The 19,448-nt window shown below is 58.8% G+C and overlaps 3 protein-coding genes and 1 long non-coding RNA gene across 11 annotated transcripts; 3 read left to right on the top strand and 1 right to left on the bottom strand.

The window, feature by feature from the left end:
• Positions 1-11: 11 nt before the first annotated feature.
• On the bottom strand, positions 12-5,749 carry LARGE2 (LARGE xylosyl- and glucuronyltransferase 2). Of its 6 annotated transcripts, none has more exons than XM_019746395.2 (14): positions 5,185-5,749; positions 4,789-5,093; positions 4,377-4,459; positions 4,090-4,213; positions 3,646-3,817; positions 3,414-3,518; positions 2,846-2,958; positions 2,652-2,777; positions 2,396-2,551; positions 2,111-2,271; positions 1,426-1,704; positions 1,032-1,181; positions 737-932; positions 12-496 (listed from the first exon to the last, which is right to left on the bottom strand). In XM_019746395.2, the coding sequence occupies exons 2-14, from the start codon at positions 5,029-5,031 to the stop codon at positions 287-289; spliced, it is 2,118 nt and encodes a 705-aa protein (XP_019601954.2). In that variant the 5' UTR covers positions 5,032-5,093; positions 5,185-5,749; the 3' UTR covers positions 12-286. The 6 variants fall into 6 exon arrangements, with proteins under 6 accessions (XP_019601954.2, XP_074192380.1, XP_074192379.1 ...); XM_074336279.1 differs by having other exon boundaries at positions 2,111-2,265; XM_074336278.1 differs by having other exon boundaries at positions 5,211-5,749.
• On the top strand, positions 5,497-6,072 carry LOC141572263 (uncharacterized). Its single transcript, XR_012497584.1, has 2 exons — positions 5,497-5,633; positions 5,743-6,072. It is a non-coding gene; the product is annotated as an uncharacterized LOC141572263 (long non-coding RNA).
• Positions 6,073-8,502: 2,430 nt separating this feature from the next.
• Positions 8,503-15,747, top strand: PEX16 (peroxisomal biogenesis factor 16). 2 transcript variants are annotated; one of them, XM_019746398.2, is made up of 11 exons: positions 8,503-8,896; positions 9,784-9,819; positions 10,642-10,718; positions 11,066-11,199; positions 11,336-11,436; positions 12,681-12,761; positions 12,899-13,057; positions 13,157-13,229; positions 13,361-13,480; positions 14,953-15,017; positions 15,594-15,747. In XM_019746398.2, exons 1-11 carry the CDS (start codon positions 8,638-8,640, stop codon positions 15,650-15,652), a joined length of 1,164 nt encoding a protein of 387 aa, XP_019601957.2. In that variant the 5' UTR covers positions 8,503-8,637; the 3' UTR covers positions 15,653-15,747. The 2 variants fall into 2 exon arrangements, with proteins under 2 accessions (XP_019601957.2, XP_019601958.1); XM_019746399.2 differs by lacking the exon at positions 8,503-8,896 and adding an exon at positions 8,927-9,584.
• Positions 15,748-15,901: 154 nt separating this feature from the next.
• FREY1 (Frey regulator of sperm-oocyte fusion 1) lies at positions 15,902-19,445 on the top strand. Of its 2 annotated transcripts, none has more exons than XM_074336296.1 (3): positions 15,902-16,709; positions 18,935-19,062; positions 19,223-19,445. In XM_074336296.1, the coding sequence occupies exons 1-3, from the start codon at positions 16,693-16,695 to the stop codon at positions 19,342-19,344; spliced, it is 267 nt and encodes an 88-aa protein (XP_074192397.1). In that variant the 5' UTR covers positions 15,902-16,692; the 3' UTR covers positions 19,345-19,445. The 2 variants fall into 2 exon arrangements, with proteins under 2 accessions (XP_074192397.1, XP_019601959.2); XM_019746400.2 differs by lacking the exon at positions 15,902-16,709 and adding an exon at positions 18,686-18,780 and having other exon boundaries at positions 18,989-19,062.
• Positions 19,446-19,448: the final 3 nt, after the last annotated feature.

The raw sequence follows: 19,448 nt of genomic DNA, 5'->3' as shown, positions 1-19,448 counted from the left end.
GGAACATGAAACAAAGTTTTTGCAAGTTTAATTATGAAAAAGGGATGTACAGCTGAGGATGGGGGCATTAGCCCCAAACCAGCTGGGGCAGAAGGAGACCCCAGCCATAGAATAGCAGCAAAGGGGGGCTCCCAAACCCCACCCCGCAGATGCTCCACTGCAGCCCTTCCCACAAAGACCTTAAATAATTTAAATAACGGAGAGTGGGAGAGGTGGCAGGTTGCTCCAGTCTCTGCAGGGAGTGTGTGAGCCAAGGCGAGGGGCAGGGGTAAGGGGAAGCCTTAGGTCAGGTGGGGCCTTGGGGCTGCTGCAGGGCAGTGAGGTATTTGAGGGCAGCAGCCCCATAGTGGCGAGACAAGTCCTGGTGGAACTCGTCCTTGAGGGCCTGCAGGCACTCACGATAGGTGGGGTTGGAGCGGAAGCGGGAGATGTCAAGGCTTGGGGTGTGCGGCAGGTGGATGGTGAAGGCCTCTGGCAGAACCAGGAGCTCATATTCCTGCGGGGGTGGGGGCAGACGGATGGTCATTGCCGGGGCTGGAGGATGACTGCAGCTCTGGGGGGTGGGGTGCAGGCGTATCCGATAGAGCCCAAGCCGGGGACAAAGGGCAGATGATTTCAGTCCTACAGAAGGGCGGGACTCCTGACAGTGCTGCCGAATGGTGCACTGAGACACACTGAGCTCCCTGGGCCTGGAGATGCTCAAATCAAAGCTGGAGGCAGGAAGGATCTCCCTCACCTGTGCATCCAGCTCCACAATGTGGGCCACCTTGTTCCAGCCAAAGCCCACAAAGCGGGGGTCGTAGCGGGGACAGTCACGTGGCACCACCACGTAGGGCTCGTAGTCAGCTGCCCATTGCACGCGGTATGGGGCCTGAGCCTCCCGCCATCGGGCATAGTCTGTGGGCGCGTAACCCCGGGGCCACTCGTGGTACCTGTGGAGCAGGACAGGGCAGGGAGCGAGGCCGAAGCTAGTCGCTCGTGGGTGGTGGGGGCTGGTGTGAGGATACGGGGACAGCAGTGGCCTCTCCTACCTGAAGGTGGAGAGAGAGCCAGCGTCCAGCAAGGCCAGCAGTTCGGCCTTGGAACTGGGGAAGGTGAAGTGGTAGTGCAGGGTCTCAAACGCTGGCACCACCAGAGCTGCCTTCCGCCCACGGCCCAGCTCCAGCTGCCCGATGGAGGCCCTGAGGAGGCAGCACCATGAACTGGAGGCGAGGGAAGGCTCTGCCTCCAGCACTGGACACAGTGATTCTCTTGCTTTTGAGCTGTAGGACCCTCCTAGGGCAGCCCCCAACCCTAATGCCAGCGCCATTTTACACAGGACACCGGGGCCCAGAAAGGAACAGGGACACACTTGCCTAGGGTCCTGCAGGTGTCCTCAACCCTGTCCACACCCACCCATGTGCCGCTCCTCTCACTCCCACCCACCTGAGGTAGTCGTAGAGGGAATAAGAAGGCAGGAAGTCAATATCACTGAGGAAGACATAAGGCGTGAGGGCCTGGGCCAAGGCCACGTTGCGAAGCTGGTTAATGGGGTAGAGGGGACCCTCACGGTACACCACGTGGTAGGCCACATCCGGCCGGGCAGAAAGCACCGCCGAGGCCTCGACGAAACGCAGGAACTGCTGGGCCTCTGCGTCTGTGAGGTATAAGGCCAGGCTCATGGGGCCCGGCCAGTGCCTACACAGGGCTTCCAGCATCTGCAGCCTGGGGTGAGGGGGATGGTCAGCCCAGGGAGCGCTGGAAAACCTCCCACGTTAGCTGCTGTGGACACCCCTCAAGTGTCTTCCTAAGCACCTTCCAAGCGCTTTTTTTTGAGCTGGCCTTATTTAATCTTCACAAATAGCCCACAAGGTGGGGAACTTCTCATGTGACAGATGAGAAAACTGAGGGCCAGAGATAATTAAGACGTGCCCGTGGTCCAACATTTACGGAGGGCATCTGAGTGATTCCCAAAGCCTAAGCTCTTTCAACCATATCCAGTGTCTCCAAGCTCTGGAACTCCTCAATCATCAGGCAGTGAGAGCTTTCTTCTACCAAATGAAACCCTCCTCTCAAAATGCCCAGTCTCAGCCTATACCATGCTCTCTGGGGCTGTCTGCAGTGCCCTCACCGGTCCATGGAGAGATGGGCCACAAGGGTGACATCGTGGGGCCGGGAGGGCGGCGGCTCATGGGGCAGAAAAGTGACATGCACACGGTGTACAGTGAGCTGCTGCTGCCGGAACTCAAAGCAGGCATCTTCCTCGTTGAGTTGTGCCAGGGCCCGCTGTAACTGAGGGAATCGAGGGGGGAAGGACCAGGGCTGGGGCAGAACAAGTTCCCAGACCAGGCTGGGTCCCACCAGAGTAGAGAGGGGCAGAGTGTCCCCACAGCAAAGGAAGGCGGCTCCCTCTCACCTGCTCGGCCTCAGGTGAGGGTGGGCTGGGGCACCCAAAGAGCCCTCTCCGTAGCAGATTCCCATCGTACTCCAAGAAGGTCAGGTAGAGGTTACGGAAGAATTCCACGTGCTTGTTCTTCACACGCAGCTTCTTTGGTGAGTTCCAGTGGATCACCTGGGACCCAGGAGGGTGTCGGTGGGGGAATGAATGGGAACAGGACTCCCATCTTTGGCCCACGACCACCACCACTACTCAGCCCCCCACCTCCATTCACCTTGAGGTCAGCCGCCTCCAAGTAACAGCGCTCGGCCAGCGTGTGGTCTGACAGCTGCACATTCCAGACGCAGGGCAGGGGCTGCACCAGCCCTGGGTGCCCCTTAATTACAGCATTGAAGATGTCCTGGGCAGAGAAAGCCATCTCACCTCAGCCCTGAGCCTGCCTCACCTCCCTCAAAAGCTCTTCCAGACCTGGTCAGCCAGTGAGGTGGCGGGCAAGGTGAGGAGCTCCTGCGTAGCTGTCAGCTTCCACATCTGCTCCCAGCCAGTCTGCCGAAGCCGGTCCAGCTGCAGGAGGATCACGCCTGCCCATGGGAGAGGTTGTCAGGCCCACCTGGGACAACCCAGCTCCTGGGGCCAGGGCTCCTAAAGGTGTCTTTTGAATGTTTCTTTTCTGACTTATTGGTATTTTCTGACTGTCAGACATGAGCATGGACTACCTCTGTCAAAAACCAATCCTCTTGGGGGTGAAGGGGAGGATTAGCACAGCTTACAGAGCACCTCCAAGCCATCTTCTCATACCGGTGATCCTGGGGCTGGTAAAATCCCCATTTAATGGATAAGAAAACTGAGGCGCAGTTTTCTTGCCAAAGTCATCCAGCATGTACAGCCAAGGTTGGAACTGTTTTCTGGTTCTTCTCTGTGTTCTTTCCACAGCAATATTCTTCCTGGGGTCTTCCTAGAATTCTGTGCCCTGCCCAGAGTCCCTGGGGCCCCAGGACAAGTGGCCACCCCTCCTGCCTCCCCCCACCGTCCCCACCTGTGTTAAATCCCCGGCCTAAGGCAGGCCAGGGCCTGTGGTTCCTCCAGAGGTTGCCCAGGTACCAGTCGCTCTGGTTCTCCACGAGACCGATCACCTGCCCATCTGGGAGGGGAGGGTACGAGGCAGCTGCCTGAGGCTGCCACAGGACCTCGGCTCAGGCTAGGCCACAGGGGCGGCTTGGATGGGCCAGGGAGGAGGGCTGACAGGGGCAGGGTACCAGGCCTCTCACCAGAAAAATGGGCAAAGAGTGCCCAGAGCTCTGCAATGTCGGAGGCAAAGGTGACATCTGTGTCCAGGACAATAACACGGACCAGGTCAGGAGGCAGCACACCAGGCAGCACGAGCTTCATTAACCCATAGAGGCCAGAGTAGTGCTTGTTGGGGATCCAGGAGACCTGGGGCTGTGGGTGGGAAGGTCTGGCCATGAGCCTGGCAAAGAAGGACCTGTGAGTGCCAGGTCATACTCAGGGTAACGGGGAAGAAGGGGTGAGCCCCAGAAGGGGTGAGGGATTTGAGTTTCAGTAGGTGTGATGGAACTGGGGGTCCCAGACAGCTCTAACCTCTCCACTGCTGACCCCTCCACACACACACACACACACACACACACCCCTGGGAGGAAGGAGAGGGCTGGGCAGGTGGGGAGGAGTGCTGAAGGGCCAGGGCTGGCTCCTGCCTTGAGCTCATCAGCGTCGTAGAAGCTGACCCGGACAGCGGGCACCATCCATGTGTGGAAGAGCGTCTCCAGGATGCTCCTGGCCACCGCATCAGTCACCAAATGGAGGTGCAGCGGGTTTTTCCTTTGGGAAGGAAGGGAGAAAAGCCAATAGGGCCCAGAAGGAGCAACATCCGGCAAGCGCCACCCCAAGAGGCTCAGAAGTGAAAACACCAACTTTGAGATCCTGCCAGACTTTGTGCCTTTCCCCAGTCCTGAATCCCCCCACCTCCAACACCTGCCTATACCTGTAGAAGAGCATGGACTTCACCAGGGTGATGACATCTCGGCTGGTGTTATGTCCTGCACACACGATTGCCACATGCAAGAGCTGGGGAGGAGACAGTGAGGTCGACAGGAGCCCCTTCCTCCGTTATAGATGGTGAGGACCCATGGTTGGGGGGCCTGGCCTAGGGCAGTGTAGCCCCACCAGGCATGCGGCTGCGGAAGGCGGGGTCCGCGCAAGAGTCCAGCCTCCTCGCTTCTCAAATGGGGAAACAGGACGGGAGCAGGTGAGGTGCGAACCCAAGGCACCTCCAGCTTGCTGGTCAGTGCAGGAGCGACGACACCAGATGTTGTGATTCCCACAGGTGTCCAGGAGGCCGGGCTGGGGGCGCGGCGCCCCCGGGATTCCCGCCACCAGAGGCCGCGCGCACCTACCTCGCACTTGTGAGGTAGCGGCCGCAGCGGGACGCAGTCCGAGCAGCTGTGGCCCGGGTGGTCCACCGACGGGTCTCCGTCTGGGGGGACACGTGGCGTTAGCGCGCAGGGGAAGGATCCCGGCCCTCTCTGCTCGCGGCGCTCACAGGCCAGGTCTCCGCCGAACAGGAAGAATCCGATCAGAATCAGCAGCAGCAGCAGAGCAGCAGCCCCCAGCGCCCGGGGGCGCCCTCGGGGCAGCATGGCCGCCTGCCGGGGCGCTCAAGGAGGGGTGCGACCGCGGGCTGCCGGCTCCATCGCGGGCCCTACGGACAGGGGAGAGAGCTAGGAGATCAGCCTTGGGCAGCGGGGCCCGACGGCCGCCGGGTCCCCTCCCGCGGCGAGTCGCCACCTCACCTGCTCCAGCGCTTGGGGACACGGACCTTACTCTTCCAGAAACAGGCCAGGGTGTGGGGAAAGAGGGGTGGAGGCGCAGGCCAGCCCCGTCCTAGCAGGAGCGAGCCCCGCCCCCAACCTGGGCTCAGGTTTCACCTCCGCTTGGCTGAGCCCGAAAGGCGGGGAGACCCCCGGGGGCCTGGCCCCGCCCCTGCCACGGCATTTGACTGCCCCCCTGCCCAGGCCCGCGAGCAACCCAGGAAACCCTCAGGATGGGTGGTGGAAGCGGGGTCATGCCACCCTGGAAGGCCCACTCCCCGCTACCTGCTCTGAGCCCATCCCCCTCTTGGCTGCTCTGGGGCCCCATCTCCTCCCCTTAACCTCCCTCCGTGGGAGGGGCCGTGACTCCGGGCCCAGGATGAAAAGGACTGCCGGAGTAAGAAGGAGGAGGCTGGAATGCTGCTCCGGAGGTCGGGGACACCTGCTCAGCGGGCAGGAGGCGGGGCCGCCTGTCGAGACTTTCCCTGGAAAAGGAGCACCTGAGCCTCTCTCTCTCTCTCTCTCTCTCTCTCTCTCCAGGTGCTTCAGCCTGGACGAGCTGCTGGGACAAAGCGGGCTTGTGAGAGTTGCCTCCTGCCCAGGCGAGAGACCTCACTGGCCTAGGCCGCCTGGGCAGGGCCGGGGATCCCCACCCTTGCCTAGACCGTCGTGATTGTGCCTGGTGAGGGCCTGGCTCTCTTCCTCTAGCCCCACCCCCACCCCCCACTCCCACACCCGGCAATAACATGGCTCAGCCCTGGAGGGGGTGGGAGGCGCTCTGGACCGTGAACGACAGCCACGGTTGATTGAGCGCATGTAATCCGTGCCAGGCCTTGGGCCTTGGTTCCATAAAGCCTCAGTTAACCCTGACGATGGTCCTATAACATCGGCATTATTCTCCCCCAGAGAGTTGAAGAAACCTGTTAGAACCCCCTGGAGCTTATTCCCCAGGCTCTACCTGGCAGTTTCCTGCTGCTCCTCCCTAAGGGTTTCCTGCCCCAGGACTTGCCTTTGATGTTCTTCTGCCTGGATTTTATCAGATTCTCACTAGGCCAGCTCCTCCTTCCATATCCCTAGGTTTGTTTTCTTCCTAGCACTTTTCTAGTAATTTGACTTTGTTGACTTGTTTATAGCTTGTGGCCGCTGTGGAAGGTGCCTGCTCACAGGACTGGGTCTCCAGCACCCAATCAGGGCCTGGCACACACCCAGCGCTCAGTAAGTGTGTGCTGAGAGTGGATGGGACTCACTGGGTCTTGCTGTAACCTGGAAAGGGGTTAGGCTGTGTCCTTTAGTCCTTTATAGCCTCACTATAAAAAGTGAGGGCCTGAGACGCCACAACCCCTCAAAAAGCTGTGACAAAGCAGCCCAGTCTGAGACCCCTAAGTCTCCTCCTCTGAGAGGCCAGGATGCCTTTCTCTGGGAGATGGAGCTCTGCAAGGAAGGTTGGGCTTTGGGCCTTTGGAGGCCAGGGGCAATTGTTGCCATGGAGACCTATGGCAGCTCCTTGTATATCTAGGAATTGAGAGGAAATGAGGGGATGCAAGGGCCTCCCAGGTACCTGGAGCTTTGAGCACCCCTGACATTCATCTCTAGCCTGGAGCTGGAGTGGGAGTGGGTGGAATCCCCCTGCAAGAGCCTCAGCAGAGACTATCTGTGTGGGTTAAATGTGATGGAGCAGGTGGGCCACACAGCCAGGGCCTGGCCAGGAAGTTTGTGGGAGAGGCTGGGTCTGCAGAGTGACTGTGGTCACTCACAGTACTGGCCCCAACCCTTGCTCAGTCTTACCACTTGGGAAATTGAGTTGCTGAGATGCCTGCTGGGCCTCCAAGAGGTTCTTCTGGGGCTGTGGAGGGGAAAGGGAGACAGGTCTGAGCATATGAAAGGGTGCTAAGCCTGAGACCTGGTTTGGCCCAGCTCTGCCCAGGACTTTGCTGTATAACCTTGAACCAGTCAGGCCCGCTCTCTGGGCCTCAGCGTCTTCATCTGTACCTGTTGGACTGGTCTAGCTCTCTTCCCCTGTCGTTCATGGCAGAGTTAAGCAGGGGAGATCCGGACCATCCTGCCCAGAGGCCCTTCCAGCCCAGCCAAGTGACCAAGTCCAGGCATGGGCCCAGCAGGGAGAAGCTGCCCTGGGCGCCTCCTGCACACACGGCCACTCTTTGTCTCTGGGACCTAATCAGGCCTGGGATCTGGAGAGGAAATTCAGGGAGCCTTGCTGCTGCCAGCCTGGCTGGCCTTATGATCCCTTCCCAGCCCTGGAGGCAGGCAAGACAGAAACGGGCTCCAGGCCAAACACCCCTCATATTCTGTCTAGGGGAGGCTGCTCCTCTATCCTCCATGCCTCACTCCTCCCCAGAAGCACAAGACCACCAGCCCTGGGAATGCCAAAGAAACGGCACACTCTCCCTCCTTACTCTCTCCACAGCCTCAGGGGAGGCACTGGAGGGATATCCACTAGTGAGGTTCAGGGAACAAGTTCATTAAGATGATGGGGTGCAGGGAGTAAGGGAGAAAGAGCCCCACACCGAAGTCCCTGAGCTCTGGTCTTAATCCCAGTTGCTAACTTGATTTATGACCAAATGGCCTCAACGTGTCACTGCTCTTGCTAGGCTGTGGGTAGGAGAGACAGCACTGCCCTGTAAGACCTGTATTGTGATCCTTTTGGCCAATGCCATGCTGTATGATCTGGGACAAGTCCTTTCCCCTCCTTGCGCCTCTTATTTCCCCATCTGTGAAAAGGAGCTCATAGCAACCTAGCAGGTTGCTAAGAAGAGTGGAGTATGAGTGAGCCTGGCACCCAGGAGGTGGTGAGAAATAATGCTGCTGATGCCCACGTCCACCTTCTGTGTTCTCCAAGGCCTTTGCCTTTCCGGAGGCCCCTGGACACATCTACCTGATTCTTCATTCCTTGGCCTGAGTAGGGAGGGCAGCTATGATTCCCCACCGGATATGGAAGAAAACTAAACTGGCGAGGGAGCTGGGGGGAGGGAGTGCAAGGAAGGGTTGTGGCTTCCCGGTGAGGTGTGTTGCTTAAAACGCCTAGATTCTGTCAGGATTCGAATCTTGACTGGGTTCTTAAGCGGATCCTTTCTTCATTTGGAGATAATATCTGGTAGAGGGGATTAGGTAAAAGAATGTTTTGCTGTTCTCAGGGTACCACACATACGCCTGCACAGTCCGAATGGGCGAGGCCCCGCCCCTTCCCCACAGCCAATCAGCGACTACCTCCCAGGGGCGTCAGTTCCCTCCGCCTCTGGCCACACCTCTCCCGCAGCCGCCCCTTCCAGGGAAGCTGCCTCGTTTGAGAAGGGATCCCCAGGAGTCTCCTCATCCCTTGGGGAGCAGCAAGACTGAGGGGTGCATCCGAAGGCCGTAAAGCGCTTCGAGATTGATTCCGAGTCTAAGGACCAAGTCTGCCCTCAAACCACTTTACAGATGGGGAGGGGAAACCTGAGGCCCAGAGAAGGGAATCTCCCGACCACGGTCACCACGAGTCGAGAGCAGAAGGCCGGGCCAGGGTTTTCTCCACGGAGGTGGGAGTGCAGGGGCGCGCTCTTGGGGGACACAGTCCTTGCGGGAGCTGGGGCCGAAGTCGGGGCACTAATGGTGCTGGCCGGGGGATCGAGCCTGCGTTGGTTGCTGGACTCCTTGCTGCCTCAGTTTCCCCAGCACTACCTCTGGTTGGGGACGGGAGATGAGGCAGTTGGCCACACGCGCGCCTGCCGAGACACAGTCCAACTCTCCTTAGACTCTCCCGGCTCCTCCCCAAGTCCGATGGAGGCTCCTTTCAGCGCGCTACCTCCCAGCCCTTTAAAATCCGGTCCCGTTCGAGCCTCTCGGCGTTCTATTAGGAAGACTCTAGGCTACAAGCGCCTTCTCTGGAACGAACGGCTCAGACTGCCGCGGGAGCTTTCCTGGAGCTACAACTGCGCAGGCGCAAGGGCAGCCAACCGGGAAGGCGGAAGAGCCCGGTCCCGAACGGCGTGGATGGGGTCGGGGGCGGAGAGAGTGTTAACCAATGACCTGAAGGAGTAGGGAGGGCGGGATTAAGCCCGCAGTTGCTAAGCGCTACCCTAGTGGGAGGCGATTTAAGAAATGGGGTGATGGGGGGTTCAATGGCCCTTCACGTCACCGTCCCACGGGCCCGCGGAAGTTAAGCAACCGAGAGGCGGGCTTAGGGCCGGAAGCAGGAAGGAGGGCGCAGGAAGCAGGGCACCGCAACCGCTCGTGCTGTCTGTCGGTCAGTGGGTCTGTCGGTCTCGAAGGCATGATGGAGAAGCTGAGGCTCCTGGGCCTCCGCTACCAGGAGTACGTGACTCGTCACCCGGCTGCCACCGCCCAGCTGGAGACGGCAGTGCGGGGCCTCAGTTACCTGCTGGCAGGTGCCACCCAGACCTTTGATCAATCCCTTCGGGGCTCTGACCCCACTTGCCCCCTTCCCTGCGGCGTCAGGGTAGTGATCGCTGTGCTTGAGAAGTTCCTTCCAGGTTCCCGTAGGGCGTAGGGAGGGGACATCCTGGGACCCGAAGCCGCAGGGTGAGGCAACGCTCACCGACGCCTCCTTCTGTGCCCTCTCCTCAGGTCGCTTCGCCGATTCGCACGAGCTGTCAGAGCTGGGTGAGCCGGGCTCGGGTGGGTGGAGGGCGGGAAAGTCCAGGAAGGCTTCCCAGAGGGGTGACCACCCCAGCTCGCAGTCCTAGGTTTCCTGTTAGATCATCCTGTGCTGTGACTGAATAGGACAAAGGTCCAGCGTCCACTGTCCTGGGCCCTCTGTGTCCCCATAGTTGAGAAACAAATCTGGGGACCTTGACTGGTTAGGCAGCTGGGCCAAATGCCTTCCCTGCCTTTGCCCAGTTAATTCTCCCTCCAGTCGTATAAGGTGGGTGCTCTTGTCCTCCGTGTGTAGTTTAGGAACAGAAGTTCAGTGAGGGTAGGAAGTGGCCACTGATGATCCTAGAACCAGGATTCAGATCCACATCTCCGGGGTTGCAGGGTCCCCGTACTGTAACTGCCTCTGTAGTGTTTGCCCAGTGAGTGCTGGAAGTGACGGTCCTGAAAGGACCAGCTTGGTTTTGAAAGATGGAAGTGGAGTAGACTTTCAGGGACAGGATGCAGAGAGAGCAGGGTCAGGAGGTGAGACCACCCAGCTGTGGCTATTTGGAGCACAGTGGACAGTTCTGGGCAGCTGGAGGGCCACTGCTCTGTCAGCAGGGCAGTAGCTGGTTTGTCACTGAGGTCAAACGATCTTGTTCTAGCCACCCACACGAGATCACACTGTGGCGTGTGGAGCTGAGGACGTGGACAGGGAGCCGGGTTGGTTTCCACATAGTGTGTGGGTGGCTGAGCACAGCAGGTGATAGGTGATCCATGCAGCTCGGGAGAAGGGGAGGAGGTGCAGGCTGCAGGGCCAGCCTCTCAGGGCCACACTCTACCCCCCAGTGTACTCCGCCTCTAACCTGCTTGTGCTGCTCAATGATGGGATCCTACGGAAGGAGCTTCGGAAAAAGTTGCCTGTGGTGAGAATTTTGCCAGGAACTGAGGGCGGGAAGCATAGGGACTTGGAAACAAAATAGTAAGAACCAGCCTGTGTGTATAGCACGTTATGATTTCATCGAGTGTGAGACATGCCTGCATCCATCTGAGCCTCTAGTCACCTCCTTAGGTGGTGCCAAGGTGTCAGTGTCCCCATCTCGGATGAAAAGACTTGAGTCTCAGAGCCGTGGAGTAGCCTGTCCCAGATGGAGAACTCAGGCCTACAAACTTGGAAAGGGGAAAATCCACATCTACTGTCAGAGGAGTCCCCTAGGGAAAGGGCCTGTGACAAAGGGGTGCCTCCTGATCTCTTGGCCTGGGGTTCTTACAGTCGCTGACTCAGCAGAAGCTGCTGACATGGCTGAGCGTGCTGGAGTGCGTGGAGGTGTTCATGGAGATGGGAGCCGCCAAAGTGTGGGGCGAAGTGGGCCGCTGGCTCGTCATTGCCCTCATCCAGCTGGCCAAGTATGTGGGACTGTGGCGGGCAGTCCCTGGGGGAGGGGTGACTGAGGCTAGCTGTACAGATGGGGTTCAGGAGAGTACCTCTGGCCCCTGGCCCGCTAGCCACCTTCCCCCCAGCCCTTCCATACTCCCAATCCAGGGCAGTACTGCGAATGTTCCTGCTCATCTGGTTCAAGGCTGGCCTCCAGACCTCACCCCCCATCGTTCCGCTGGACAGGGAGACCCAGGCACAGCCCCCGGGTAAGCTGCTTGCCTGCTCTGCAGTGGAACGGAGCCGGGGACTCATTTGTGGATTTAGAGCTGACCAAATGAATATTGTCCATTTATGGAACATGTCTATCCCCATCAACTCATTTGTTCTCATCACCCTGTGTTTTACAGAGAAGAAAGATTAGGTTGGGGCAGAATTGGAACTTGAACGCAGGACTTCTGATGTCAGAGTCCTCATTCCTTTTTGTGCGCTGCACAAAGAAGGGACAGAGCATCAGTAGGAGAGAGGGCTCCTGCCAGCCTCATCTCTGGCTCTGGTTCTTTTTTTTTCTTTCTCCTGTTCTTTTGTCTTCCCCTACCGTCCCCCACTCCAGTTCAAGCCGTTGTTTCTCAGTCTAGTTGTAGGACACAGCTCCCTGGCCCATGCTGGTATTATGAGCCTTGCGTTCCCCCGGCTGAGGCAGTCGGTTGCCGGTCATTGGTCATCCGCTCACGGCAGCTCTTGCTGGCTGCCATCTCACGATGGCTGCTGGCCACTTACGATGGCTGCTGGCTACTCATGCTGGGCACCGGCCGCTTGTGGCAGCACATGGTAGCCCACGGCACCACACAACAGCCCACAGCTGCCCACGCTGGCTTCCAGCCACTCATGCTGGCCACCAGCTGCTCCTTGCAGCACATGGTAGCCCACAGCAGCTCACGCCAATCGTGAGCCATCATTCACAATCTTAGCTATAGAGGGTGCAGCTCACTGGCCCATGTGGGAATCGAACCGGCGACCTTGGCATTAGGAGCACGGTGCTCCAACCACCTGAGCCACCAGGCCGGCTATGGCTCTGGTTCTATATCAAGAACCCCAGGCTCATCTGGCAGGATACCCAGCAGAGCTGTCCTTTCAGGGCTTTGGGCCTAGCACGTGTTGGTCTCTGAGCCTCACTCTCCTGGCCTTGAGTGGGGGCAGTTCTTTGCTTTTCCTCATGGTCATGTTGAAAGCCAAGGACTGAGGAGATACAGCTCCTCTGGTTCTGTGGTTGGACTCCTCCTGCCTTGTTCCAGTCCCTTGGCAGCCTGGGTTCCTGGCTGGCTCCTGTGCCACCGGTGGCGCTGACAGTTTGAGCCGCAGCCCCTGCTGCAGTGTCCTTGACTCAGCTGGTGCCTTCGTGCAAGCTCACCCATTCCTTTAGCCCATGAGCACTCACCGCACACATGTTCTTTGCAGGCTTTTCTGGAAACATGTCCATCTGACAGTATGGCCTTCTGTCTGTCCCTGCTAGATGGTGACCACAGCCCTGGTAGCCAGGAGCAGTCATACGTGGGGAAGCGGTCAAACCGAGTGGTGCGAACCCTCCAGAACAGTAAGTGTAGGACGTAGCTGGACTGAGCACCGCAGTGCTGGGGTCGGCAAGGGCCTGAAGGCCTGTCTTTCCTCCCGCCGGCCCTCCCCTTGCCCTGGCTTTGGCCTGGCTGCTCACCTGCTGCCCTTGTGTTCTAGCTCCGTCCCTGCACTCGAGGCACTGGGGAGCCCCCCAGGAGCAGGAGAGACGGCAGCAGCAGCAGCAGCATCAGGAGGAGCTGAGTGTCACCCCCACCCCGCTGGGGCTGCAGGAGACCATCGCAGAGTCCTTGTATATTGCCCGGCCCCTGCTGCACTGTATCCTTAGCGTGGGGCTGCCGGCACTGCGGGGTAGGGAGAGGCGGGAGTGGGCAGGGCAGGCCCTGTGCCGGAGACTCCTTGACGCCTGGCTGTCAGTGCTTAGCCTGGGCCTCTGGGGTCAGCGGTCGTGGACACCCTGGCTCCTGTCTGGTGTTGTAGACGTGACCAGGTGAGCTGGGCCTGCCCAGGGGCTCCACTCCGTCTGCCGGGCTTCGTGCTGCAGGCCTGGCTTCACCCAGGCAGGCAGGGCCCCCTGCTCCTCCTGTTGCTGGCCCTAATTGTGTCCCCTCCTCGCCCCAGTCTGAGCCTCCTGAGTGACAGGAAGGGCCTGTCCCGGAGGGAGCGGCTGGAACTGCGGCGCCGGACCATCCTGCTGCTCTACTACCTGCTGCGCTCCCCGTTCTATGACCGCTTCTCCGAGTAAGGATCAGGCTCTCCAGCGAGTGGCAAGGCCCACCCTCAGCCACGGAGAGAGGAGGGAAGTGGGGCCCCGGAGCCCCAACCGCTATTCATGCCTTCCCTTCTTCCCTCCTTCCTCCATCCTGGGTTCACTGAGCACCTGCTATGTGCTGTCCTGGGGTGTGGTCACTCCATTTATCGGATGCCAGCCCAGACCTGCCTTCCGAGCTCGGGGCCATCAGCCCAGGCGTGTGGGAGCTTAAGCCGTGGTTGGCAGGAGACGCACCGAGGGCCGGGCCACAGGGATGGTGGTGCGTGCAGGCTTTCCACACCCGCCAGGTCATTTGCACGTCTTCTGGTCAAATAGTTTGGATTATCCCCACTTCTCACAGTAGGCACTTGAGGTTCAAAGAGGTTGGGCAGCTTAAAGCCACACAGCTAGCCAGTGGCAGAGCCAGATCCCACACCCATGTTCTCTCCTGGCCTGTCCCCACCTTGCCCAGCCCCCACTCTGTCACCTGTGAGGGTCCAGAGCTCCTATCCTCAGCCAAACACAGAGAGGCATGCTGGGGGTACGTGGGGTGAGGGGTGGCTCAGGGCCAAGTCTTCTGCCAGGGTGACCACCTGAGGTCACACCGAGATTTGAGGAGGGGTCCTTGTATGGGGCTGTGAGACAGACGAGGCTCCCAGGACCACTCTGTCTAGGTTTTAACAAATGTACTGCCTTAAGACTGGATATGAATTGGAATTATACTTCATAGTATGGCCATACAATCTCTTTTTTTTTCTGAGACAGTAGAAAGCAAGCTTATATAATGTTTAATGCCACCTCAGTGAAAATAACTTTGCCTGGCAGTTTCTGCTTTTGGATAAGTTTGAAAGCTCTTAAGGCACTAAAGCCAAATCCTATTGCATACTCTAGAGAGAACATTCCAGAGGCTTACACAGATCACGTGACCTCCCCCCACAAATTGCTTACACTTTACAGAGGAAACATGGCCCCAGTATCACACTGAACAGGAATTTTGAGGCAGTAATTGTAGAGGTAGTTTCCCAGGCTGTAAGTCTCCAATTTGGCTCGCTCTCCTGCGGACCTGACCGGCCTGGCACCCTCAGAGTAGTGGCCCAGACTGAGGGTGTAGACATCCGTTAGAGAAAGTCCTTGTTTTCCCTGAAGACAGGCCTGGGGCGCTGAGGGGCTCCAGGGTGCAGCCTGGGAAGGCAGCCTTTCTTCCCCTCTTCTTACTGTCAGAGAGACATCGTCTCTGAGCCAGACTCTGAGTTGTGAGCATCCCAGGCCTGTAGCGGGGGGAGGGCAGGACCAGCGCCACACCCAGAGAGCTCACCCTTTGTGCTGGGGCCTGTCCTTGCTCCACAGTTACTTTCTGTCTTCTGGGAGCACTGCCTGTAGTCAGGTGGTCAGTGAAGGCTTTTTAGCAGCCAGGACCCAGACCCCCCACTCAGCCTGCCCCCTATTTATCACCTCTTTGCAGGGCCAGGATCCTGTTCCTGCTCCAGCTGCTGGCAGACCATGTCCCGGGCATTGGCCTGGTCACAAGTAAGCATGGGGTGGGGTGTGATGATTCCTGAGTGTTGTGGATTGCATGCGTGGCCCCATCACCCTCTTTTCTCTTTGTCTCCTTGTAATTTGATTCTTGGCGCAGTTGGGAGAGGGAGCCCAGAGGTCAGGCCAGGTGGGTGACAGGTCCTGGACATGGGCCAGGCTGGCCTGGAGAGCCTCGGGTAGCTGGAAGGAGGGTGCCCTGTGGTGGGAGGAGGCCATCAGCCTTTTCCCTGCCTCCATGTCCCGGAGTGTGACAAGACCGGCGTCTCTGGGTGGGGACTCTGTGGTGGGGATGAAGCCTCTCAGGCCGTGGGGAGATCCCACCTCAGCAGAGAGCCACTGGGCTGTACTGTCAGCATCTACAACTGGATGAGCCGTGGCTTCTCTGAGCCTGAGAAGCCTTGTGTGTAAGTGGAGACAAGGTCGCTGGCGACGCTACCTCCCTAGAGGTGGGAGAGCCAGGTCGTGGATGGCAGATGTGAGCAGCAGTGGCTGAGAAGGGCCCCAGGTAGAACAGGGCCAGGAGTCTGGCCTTCAGCCCTGAATTGTTCCTCTCTCTTCTCACTGCAGGGCCACTTATGGATTACTTGCCTGCCTGGCAGAAAATTTATTTCTACAATTGGGGCTGACAGACATCCTAGGAGTGGGGTGCAGGGAGGGGCAGGGTGCCTCAGCCCTTAGTCCCCTGGACCCCTCTACCCTAATAAAACTGACTGTGGCAGTGTCCGAGCCTATGGCCTCTCCGTACCCACCGCCCAGGGTGCCTGGCGCTCACACCCTGGCCAGGCTGTGCACACGGGCCTGGCCGCCACCTGAGCCCCTCTTAACACCCTCTCGACTTCGCACCCTCCAGTGATGGAGCCACTGCAGCCTCACCTCGCTACTGGGCCAAGAAGCCTCTGCTAGGACTGGGACCCAGGGCTCCTCAGCCACAGAAAGTGGGATTTAACCTCGAGCCTGGGAAGCTGCTTGTCGGGGCAGCTGTGGGAGTAAAGTGCCTCTCTCAGTAAAGTGTCCCTGCTGATGACAAGGACGAACCTAGGCAGTGGATGTCAGCTGCTCATGTGTCCTCTGGCCAGAGCCTCTGTCTGCCCCTTCCGCCTGCAGGGCCTTGTTGCCAGCGTCTGTGAGGGAGCCTGGTGAATGGTAGTGCCAGCTCAGTGCACAGTGGTACCTCAAGCCCTGAACTCCTAGCTGAGTGCAAGAGGCTTTTCTCCTTTGGGGAAAGAATGTCAGGGGGTCGATGCTGGGAATGGGGTGGGGGTGCATGGAAGGAACAGGAGCCTGAGAAGCTCAGAGAAAGCTGGGTGCAGGTTCTGTCTGGTCTCCCCCTTTCCTCACCTCTGCCCCTGCCCCCTTAGCCCTATGAACAGACCACACTTTCCTGCTGGAGTAGCCAGATGGTTAGCTCCTGTGGTTCTGAGAGGGCTTGGTCTGCACTGGTGACTGCCGTGCCCACCTCCTCCCAGACCCCCCAGGTGGAATGCAAGCCCAGAGGGCCAGTCCTTTTCCCTGACTGCTTTCCCCAGGTGCCTCTGAGAAGCCTCGTGTAGGCCCTGGGCGTGGAGTGAAGGACTGAGCTGCGGTGGTCACAGCTCGAGGCCCACAGCCTTCCGCCGAGTCTAACAAGCGTCGCTGGGCACTTGCTGTGTAGCAGGCTCTGTACTGTATGCTGTGCGTTCAGAAGTGAGTAAAGCACGTTCTTGCCTTCATGCTCTCACCGATCGGTGGAGGAGACGGGTGTGTAAAAGCGTGCAGCGCACCAGGACACTGAACTAGGTGGAAGGGTATACGAAAAGTAGTCTAGGGGTGAGCAAGTGGGGTGCTTGCCCACCCAGGCTGACTGGGGAGGGCGCAGTGGTCAGGGAAGCCGCCCTTCAAGCAGGGAAAACTGCTTAACTGGGAAAACTCCACCAGTTTTTCGATGAGCAGACTGGGAGAGGAGGCCGTGTGTGCAGAAAACAGCACGTGTAGTGTCACGGTGGCGTGAAGCCGATGCTGGGGCGGAAGGGAGGAGAGGGCGGGAGCTCAGGGGATGAGGCTGGAGGGAGAGGTCAGGGCCAAATCCAACAGGCTGTCACATACCAGGTGAGCAGGTGGCACCTGCCTCTGGGAGGCAGCGGGGAAGGGGCCTGTTTCAAACCTCATGGCAGCTGCCTGGTGCAGGGTGGACAGGGGGCAGAGATGGAGGATGGGAGCAGTGACATTGGGGCAGAGACCTAGAACAGTGGATGGGCTGAAATGGGGCCATGGCAGGGCGATAGAGAGGTTTAGGTGTAACCCAGGCAGGCCTTGGGACTGGTTGTGGATAGGAAGAGGTGGCATCTCGGAGGCAAGGGGGGTGAAGGACGAGGAGTATGGAGTTAGGCAGAGCTCGTGGTTCCTGAAACTCGTGGTTCCAGGCAGGAGTGAACCTTGGTGGGGACAGTTGTGTCCAGGACACAGAAAGGGGGTGGTCAGTGAGAAGTCAATGTGTGGTGTCCGAGCACAGGAAGGAGATACATTGTAGGAGGCATGAGCTGGTCAGCCTCGCGGGGGCGACTCAGGACCAGGAGGCAGGGTTGGAAACAAGGGACTTCACTCTCTGGGCCTGAGGCACGTCAGCAGTTAGAGGGGGTTGGACCTGCCAGTAGATCTGCTTCTTAGAAGCAACTGGGCGTCCAAAGTGCAGACCCCCAGCCCAGCCCTCAGGTTCTGATCCCACAGGTCTGGGTGGGGCCTGGAGTTTGTTTTTAAAGCTTTGGGCTCGGCTCCTGCAGTGAACCAGGTCCCCACTGCATTGACGGGGCTGGGCAGGAACCAAAGGGCCCACAGCTTTGCCTCAGGCCTGTGGAGAGATTCTCCAGCACACTGTCACATTGCATTCATTCATTCAACAAATACTGAGCACCCATCAAGTGTCAAGTGCTGGGGATCCTGCAGGCCCTGCCCTCCAGAAACACACTCTAGAGGAGCTCCCGGGCTTCGCCACCTAACTTGAAATCCCTCTGTCCACCTCAGGGGCGATGGCAGGGCCTACTTTGTGCCAGACCTGGACCAGGCTGTTCTAAGCTGTGGGGACTAAGTAAGAAGTTCCTTAAGTACTCCTCCCAGGGGAATCTGAGCTGGCCAGGGCTGAGTAACCACTCTGGGCTCCTCAGCACACCTTTCCTGGACAACTGAGACGGAGGGAGACACTGTGTGGTGGTGGCAGCAGGAGGCAGGGAGGAGGCTAAGTGGGAATGGGTGGGGCCCTGGGGTGAGGACTCAGTGGCTGTGACCTCTGCTGAGGGCCTACTGTGTGCCAGACCTTGGACATATTATGTATTTACCTTACCTCACAGATGAGGAAACAGGCCCACAGAATTAAGTGATGTGTCCACCTAGCAATAGGCAAGGTCAGGATCTCAATTGAGAGCTGACTCCAAAGGTCGGTGCCCTTAACCCTTGGACAATGACACTGAAACAAGATGTGGTTTGGCACCTGTTGGCCTACAGCGTCAGAAAAACAAACAAAAACCAAACCTCAGCATGGAGGTTTCTGGCCTAGTCCAGAGCTGGTGCTGATGCTGAGCCCTGGAACTAATGCCCTTTGTGAGGTGGCCCTGGGAGCTGGCAATAGGTTCCATTCTTCTGCTGGGGGAGGGGCAGGCAGAAGCCGGCATCTGGGACCTGAGTAGGAGATGGTTCTCACCATGCTGGGGTACCCCAGGGCGGGGCTGAGCCTCTTCCTCCTCTACCTCGTCCTGGCAGCTGCACTCCACCCCCAGCCACTGAGGTAACTCCCAGGAGCACAGGGTCAGGGCTTAACAAGGCCTGGAAGTTGGAGGGCTCTGCCATGCTGCCTCCTCCCTGGAGGAGAGGCTGGTGCCATTACCCTGTGTCAGGGGTCTTGTCCAGTCCCCCACCCTGGGCCATTCCTCCTTTCACAGGGAAGTGACAGTGGCCTTTGGGGCCAGGGCTGAGCACCCCAACATCTCCCACAGGCCTCGGCGATCTATTCCTGAGGAATTTTCAGCTCCCCTGGAACTCTCACAGCCACTGTCCGGCCTGGTGGATGGTATTATCTCACCCCACCCCTTCCCCTTCCCTGCCCTCACCCCTCTCTGATGGGGGAGACATGCCCTAGGGAGGGTATCTCATCCCAGCAGCATCTTTGCAGGGGTGACTTCAGTGGAAAACCAGATTCTCCCTCCCAAACATACCCTCTTCTCGCTTAGACTATGGAGTCCGACCCAAGCACCCCTGGCCACGAGGGCCTCGACCCCTCCTCTCCCAGGCCCAGCAGCGCAAACGGGACGGGCCAGACATGGCTGAGTATTACGATGACACACACGTGTGATGGGAATCCCTTATAAAGCTATTCTGTGCAGCAAAGCCTTGGGCCTTCCTGGGATGGCAACGAGTAGGGCATAGGAGGGGCCCAAGCAGATATACCCACTTCAG

The sequence above is a fragment of the Rhinolophus sinicus genome, linkage group LG06 (genome assembly GCF_036562045.2).
Source record: "Rhinolophus sinicus isolate RSC01 linkage group LG06, ASM3656204v1, whole genome shotgun sequence".
In the NCBI taxonomy this organism is placed as follows: Eukaryota; Metazoa; Chordata; class Mammalia; order Chiroptera; family Rhinolophidae; genus Rhinolophus; species Rhinolophus sinicus.
This window is presented reverse-complemented; position numbering and strand designations above follow the sequence as displayed.